General features: G+C 45.7%; 1 protein-coding gene across 2 annotated transcripts in view; it reads right to left on the bottom strand.

The window, feature by feature from the left end:
- svild (supervillin d) overlaps positions 1 to 7500 on the bottom strand; it is a 74942-nt gene that overhangs the window by 37540 nt on the left and 29902 nt on the right. For both annotated transcript variants that reach the window (XM_080835684.1, XM_080835685.1), the window contains exon 4: positions 3377 to 3411. In XM_080835684.1, coding sequence (XP_080691810.1) covers positions 3377 to 3411 — 35 coding nt within the window. The remainder of the gene's footprint in view (positions 1 to 3376; positions 3412 to 7500) is intronic.

Raw genomic sequence — 7500 nt, 5'->3', positions numbered from 1 at the left:
AGCTGATGTCATCTGAACAAATTCTGTTGCATTAGTCATTTTTTTTCTCACACACATGGCTTTCTCTCTCTCTCAGTGTGTGTGTGTCTGTTTTAATGATCTGCTAAGCACATCTGTGTGTGAATTTGACTCCTGTCCAACATACTCCTGTTTCTCACTCAACAGCAGCAGCCGTCTGCGAGATAACAGGGCAAGGAGAGCTGGAAATGGCCCTCTAAGATCACACACACACACACACACACACACACACACACTCAAGATGAGCCATTGTGTCTTGAGTGGAGTCGTTTGTCTTCTAAGAAGCACTTTTCCGCCCCGTTGTGCGTTGGGGGAAAGAGTCATTCTGTCTCTGGGCTCCAGCCACGGGATGAGACAGGATAACAGAGGGGTATCCATACGGCTGCACGCCTCACACGGAATATTCCAGCATTCCCTGCTCAGCTCCAGTCTCTCACAGGAAGTCTGCCAATCGTTCGTTCCATTTATCACTCTATATATTTCTCCATCTGTCCTTCTGTTTGCATCTCTGATTCTGTCCATCTGTATGTGTGTGAGAAGTCTGAAAAAGCTTTATATGGTCTTTACCAACAAAAAAAAACAGTATAACGATATTTAAATCAATCTACAAGATCGTAGAAGAGAGAGAGTGCATTCTGCTGACTTGCAAACTAACTTCAACTTTTTTGCAACAACATTTCTCCTCTCGTGTCCACTTCCATTTCTAAAGAGGTAATTCTCTAGGTTTCTCTCCCTCCTTGACTAATTTTCTCTGTATCACTCTTTCCCCTCCTCTCTCTCTCTCTCTCCTCCTGCCGTCCCTGCCTCCCTCCTTCTCAGTCAGCATGAGTAAGAGGTAATGTATTTGCAGAGTTGGCATTCCTGCTTCTGTATGCTGGATTTTCCACCACCACCGCTCACCCAGTTAGCACGATAACACATTAGAGAGAGAGACAGAGAGAGAGAGAGAGCGAGAGAGAGAGAGAGAGAGAGAGAGAGAGTGAGAGAGGCAGACAGATAGAGAGACAGACAGACCGAGAGAAAGAGAGAGAGAGAAAGGAGCTGCTGCTTCAGGGGCTCTCTCCTCCTCCTCCTTAACTGCCTCATCCCCCTCTCCGTGCCAAGAGGGGAGTCTCCAGCAACAATCCCTGGGAGTCCTGGCTAACGCTGAACAAGCGTTCCATCATCGGCTTTTCTCAGCTCTCCTCCTCTTCTCTCTTCATCACTCACTCCTTCACTGTCCACTCTTTTGGTCTTTTGTGCTCTTATCTCGCTCTCTTCCTGCCTTGTCTTTTTCTTTACCGCTTTTATTCTCATGTTCCCACACACACACACACACACACACACACACACACACACACACACACATAATAGATCTCTCATATTCATCCCCCCTCTCTCTTTCTCTCTCCATCAATCACCCCATGTCTTCGTGGAGAGGGCTGTGTTTCCTCTGCTCTCTCCTGGCTCTGTGGTGTGTGAGGCGGACAGTACTCCCATGTGTGTCTTATGAGTGTGTCAAATGAGTGTGTTAGACCTGTGAGAGATTGGCTGCTGCTGTGAGATCACTGTGAGTAAGAGTGTGTCAGTGTGTGTGTGTGTCTGTGTGTGTGTGAGTGAGAGAGTGAGAGAGAGCTGTGTCTATGTATGTCAAGGTAAAGAGCTGATTTGTGTAGAAGAGCAACTCTATGTGAGCCAGACAGACATTCTGTTTTCTACGTCCAAACGTGACCCAAGCCTGAGGCAGTTAGTGTATGCTAAGCTAAAGCAGTGATGCTCAACCCCTCTGCTCCTGAGCCCCACAACAATCCTCCACCCCCCCCCCCCCCCCTCCCCCCCCCCAAGGTCCAGGGAAACATTCCAAGCCCCCCCACCGGAGATGTGATAACCTGTCTGCCTGTCATCACTGCGACTCCATCTGGACCCTCTCCAAAGTCCAATGCAGTTAGTCAAGCTCATTTCATTTGACCTCGTAAAAACATTAAAAAAAACTTTTGCTGAAATATCACAAGCAGAATCCTTCAATCCGATTTTCTATTACCATAAATCCACAGGTAGTAAAAAGTCTATTGCTGTATGATATTAACTTCTTTGTGTTGTTTGTGTTGGTCGAATAGTACTTTAGTTTTAAGGTTTTGTGATATCAAGCATTCTGTAATGGGCCTCATTTATACAATACTTCCATGTGTGTCAGAGTTTTAAAGTTGATAGGTGCCACAATTCACTTTAAACACAAATATGAATGCCAAATGCTTCATGTCTTCCTCTAATCAAAGAGTTTTAGTGTATATTTAAAAAGCTCTCCGTACAAGTGTTTGTGTATTTCACTTGATAAATTAGCCCCGTTGATTGTAATAGTTTCCCTTGTGGGCCCCGGGCCCCCTGTTGCCAACTACTGAGCTGAAGCATTTGGGGTTGTGTCAACCTGCCAATCAATTGTGGTCATCATGGTGACAGATTGTCTGTTTTCCCAGATTACACACGTGTGGACACTTAGTATTTTAACACACAGCTAACCTGCAGTTTTCAACGTTAGATATAATGCTAAAACTACGTGAATGTTTACCAGAGACAGACTTTGCTATGTGGAATTTGATTTTTTTATTTGCAAAGAAATATATATATATATAAAAACTCAAAAGTACCATGTGAAGTGGTACTGCATATATGAACGGACCTGTTTTTCGACCCGCTGTCATTCCTACTCGTGCAGGTCGGCCCTGCGACCTCCAAACGACCTCTAACCTCCCTTTCACCTCCCCGTGGCTTTGATCTTGGCAATGACAACTTCAACATGGCACTTTGAACAGGCCTTTGTTCTCGAACCTGACACATTTCACCCCCTTGAACTCTAAGGTTACAGTACCACACTGAACACACAACTCCAGGCTTGTGACAGGCACAGAGGGTGTGGCATTACCACAGCTACTCCGAGGCTGGGGAGGGGGTGGTTGAAAGGTCACTGGGATCTAGACAGAACCAAAAAGAAGCATCTCTGTTCCTTCTTTTCTGCCATAAGTGATGACATCACCAGAATCCAGAAGTTTCTATGTGGCACCCTATGCGCAGCTGAATAAGGGGGCCTGTTTGGGACACACAGGCTAAGGGATTGTTTAAATGGGTGAAAAACAGGGGCTTTAAAGAGAAGGCTTTAGCCCAACTCAGTGCTCAGCGATCCAGGCCTCTTTTTGTCTGAAGCTGGGCGCCTGCTTTTCCCCCCAAGGCAAGAAAGGAATAAAGGGCACACAAGAGAGAGATTGAAGGAGAGAGAGAATGAAGGAGAGGGAGAGGGAGAGAGAGAGAGAGAGGGAGTGAAAAGAAAAGACTTCGGAATTGGACAAAGGAGTCTTTGAGAAGGCTGAAAAGGGAAGCGACTTACCCTTTGGCTTCCGGGCTTCCTCCACTTCCAATCGCCTGTGAAAGAGATAGATCAAGAAGAAGAGAGCGGGAGAAAGAGAGAAAAAAAAGTAATGAGGTTATGGACTTAGATTTGTCAACAACACTAAAAAACAATATACTTTCACCTGCTTCCACCCCTACAAGTGGGCGTGCACACACACACAAGCATGCGCGCACACACACACATCCAAAGACACTCACGCTCCTTCTCATTCTCATTCTAAACAGCTGAAATCCAAACCAAATAATCTAGCCAAGCCTACATGTTTACAACCAGCACACAGAAAGCACAGGGGTCGCTGCTGCACTAACCACCACAGGCATCCTAAATCACACTACTACACAATCAGCAGATACTTCTGAGGAATTCTCCATGCAACAGGCCATGGCACGTTCAAAACCGCCCGGAAGCAAGGCATTCCGGAGCCTCATCTGAACCCGGGGAGCCCGTAGTCAGCAAGGCACTAGGTACCGTATGGAGGCTAACGCAGCCAGATGAGGAACAGCTGCGTACTGGGCCAAAGAAAAACACAGTGGAAGCGTAAGGCCTCCAGATTTAACATGGCAGGCTGTGTGTGTGGACCATTTAATAAACACTTGCAGGGATCTGCATGGAAAGCGTTTGCAAGGTATCTTAACAGGGTAGCTCTAAACAGGGGGCAGAGCTAGCCTAGCACGCTAGCAAATAAAGTCTACACCAGCTGGGCCCATCCGTAAATGGAGGGCTTTCAGTGACGTAACACACTGTACTTAGTAGTGTATGTTTATGTAATTAGTTATCCAACTCTTTTCATTTAAAGTCATGGACAAACAACACTGTTGCCACAGCATCCCATATACAAGTAGATTATGAATGGGGTACCATCAACAGGCTGAATGTTCATATTAACTTGAAGCCTTAGAGCTGTATATTGCGTAATACATGTATAGATACAAGTATAGATTAGGGGTCCAAAGTCATGTTTTGAGATAGTTGTGGATGTATATAAAACACGTCTAGAACATGGGCTGTCTACAGAAAGGTCAACGCTCTGGATCTATGATCTAAAGGAGGCGGAAGCAGAGAGCACTATGGGGTTGCACTACTTCTGCTAGGCAGTGCTAGGTAGTGGCACACCACACCACACCACTACCACTACCACTAGCCTTTTTGGCCCTTCAGGCCTGCCGTAGCCCTGCAGGTTGACAGACTGGGTGTGGAAACGGGTGTCGGCTCGCCGGTTGGCTCCTCCCAGTCCCCGCCTCCGCCTCTCCAGCCACGAGCCTGAGCCCAAGCTCAAGTCTGAGCATGACCTTGACCCCAAGGTCAGAGGTGCAGGGGGCAGGTCAAATGAGGCACTGGTGCACAGCCTGCACCCCAAGGGGGGGGGTGGCGGTTGGGGAGTAGAGAGAGAGCAGACAAAGGACAAAAGAAAGGAGGACAGAAAGAGACAGAGTGAAGTGAAAGGCAGACAGTAGACAGAGTGGAGGGATAAACAGAAAGTGATAGAGTGATGACGTTGACAGATTATCTCAAGAGATACTCAAGACTCACAAAAGACAGGACAAGACAAGACAGACATCTGTGAAACATTTGGAGGACTGACTAGACGGGGTAGAAGGCCATAGCTTTCTTTTTAATGGAATCTTCCGGAAGCAGGCAGGCCCCCTCCACTTGTTCAAAGCTGTCAAATGGCCTCAATGTTTTCAAATAGATGAGTGCAGAACTGCCTTGGGAGGCCTAATGTGCTTTTACTCAGTGTGTGTGTGTGCTGCTGGTGTTTTAGGGAGTGTGTGTGTGTGTAAGTGCATATGCAAACAATTTTCGAGCCTGATAAAAAAAAAACACTGTTCGGCCAAGTCGATGGTGTTGCCGGCATCTGTCAGTAGTATAGAAACAGAAGGCATCGAATGACCCACATCTCATTCACAACACTGCCTAATTCAGTGTCAAACACAAGGCAAGTTCTGCATTCTTGGACAAAAGCATGACGCCATCTTTCTATGACCAGTAAAGGCCAAACAATTGCAATCAGGAGATACATCCATGGATTGATCCCCAACTGCTCAAATAAGGCTAAAAAAGACTGAGATGACTTGCACCATATTTTCTAAGCAACAACCCCTTGTTGATTTTTTTAAAAAGACTACTAAAGTTTAACTATTTTTAACATTGTCTACTTGGGTCTTGCCTAAATGAAAAGACGCGATGCAACGGTCTAGCTTTTCCCTCGTCACAGCGTTCCATAGAGAAACAAACTAAATTGAGTGCCTACAGGTGGAAAGAGCACTAGTGTGGACGGGAGGTTCACACAATGAAATAATTCTGAATTTTCAAATGTCCCTGGGTTAGGGTGGACTGGGCCTGAGAGTCCCATAGTAGAGTGAGATCAGGCCCAGTGCACGCCTGCCTGTGTGCACTGCCCATTGGTCTACACCTACAGGCTCTATGCGTTACCTCACTCTTTCTCTCTTTCCCTCTGACTGTGGCTCTCTGGCTGACTGCCTCTTGTTTATTGTCCCTGTCCATTGTCTTTCGTTTCCCATTAGTGTGTGAAACAACAACGTGCCTGTGGCCTGAAATCATCACAGAGCAAATATGAATGACAAAGGATGAGAGAAGAGAAGCAGGAAATGAATGAGTGTGCGTTTGTGTGTGTGTGTGTGTGTGTGTGTGTGTGTGAGAGAGAACTGAAGGAGACCACATGACGGGTAGAAAGCCATGGCATGATGGCATAATCCCTCCTCCCTCTGCCCTCTTCAAAGGAGAAGCAGCCAGCCAAACCACAACAAGGCCCACGTTTCACTCCAAACACACACACACACACACACACACACACACACACACACACACACACACACACACACACACACACACACACACACACACACACACACACACACACACACTGTGTATGCTGTACCAGTGAATTTTACTAAAAAAAAACAGCACTTCCTCCATAGCCTTTGTTCCCTTACCTTATCTTACCTACAGGCCAATTAGCTGGACTATGAATAGATATCAATACACACCACACACCACACCACACACACACACACACCACACACACACACACACAAGATAGTACTGGTGTTTACTACACATGCTGCCAAGACCTTTATTAGACACACAACACCTTCTGGTTCCTGAAGATTAGAGTGATTCACTACACATCACAGCATGCAAAGTTAGACACACACACACACACACACACACACACACACACACACACACACACACACACAAGCATGCAAAAATTGTGGGCACCCCTGTTTAAAATTTCGGTTACTTTCGATATTTTCTTTATACTTTACTTTTTATTTTCATCTTTTATAGTTTCAAAAATAACAAAAACGGAAAATGGCCCAAAGCAAACATTTGGACACCCTGCATGGCCACTTCTTAGTAACACCCCATTTTACAAGCATCACAGCTTGTAAAAGCTTTTTTTGTAGCCAGCTTAAGAGTCTTTCAATTTTAGTTTGGGGGATTTTTGCCCTTCATTCCTTGCAAAATGCTTCTAGTTATGTTAGGTTCTTATGCCGTCTTGCATGCACTACTCTTTTGATGTCAATACTGTTTAGGTCGGGGGGGGGGGGGGGGACGGGGGGGCCTTCAGCTTGCGAGGTAGTCCATTCTGGTTTTTGAGGTGTGGAGGTGTTTAGGATTTTTATCCTGTTGTAGAAGCCATCCTCTTTTCATATTCAGTGTTTTTAACAGACGATGTGATTTTTGCTTTCAAAATTTGCTGGTATTTAACTGAATCCATTACACCCTCTACCAGTGAAATGGTCCCTGTGCCACTGACTGCCCAAAGCATGATACATCCACCCCTGTGCTTAAGAGAGGTGTTCTTTACATGAAATCCTGCTCCCTTTTTTCTCCAAACATACCTTTGCTGATTGTGACCAGAAACCTCCATTTTAACCTCATCAGTCCAAAGGACCGGTTTCCAAAATGCCTCAAACTTGATTAGATTCGTTCCTTTGCTTCTGCCTGAAGTTTGTTGTTAAGTCGTTGATGGCTGTTCTTCGAAGGTCATAAGTGTCAAGAGTCTGCACATTTTTTCTCAAGGTAATTTGAAGTCCAACAGGGTTTTTGATTTGCCTCCTAGCAGTCCTTCG

Source organism: Sprattus sprattus (assembly GCF_963457725.1).
Source record: "Sprattus sprattus genome assembly, chromosome: 3".
Classification (NCBI taxonomy): Eukaryota; Metazoa; Chordata; class Actinopteri; order Clupeiformes; family Clupeidae; genus Sprattus; species Sprattus sprattus.
The sequence above is the reverse complement of the archived record's forward strand: the minus strand, read 5'-3'. Positions and strand labels throughout refer to the sequence as shown.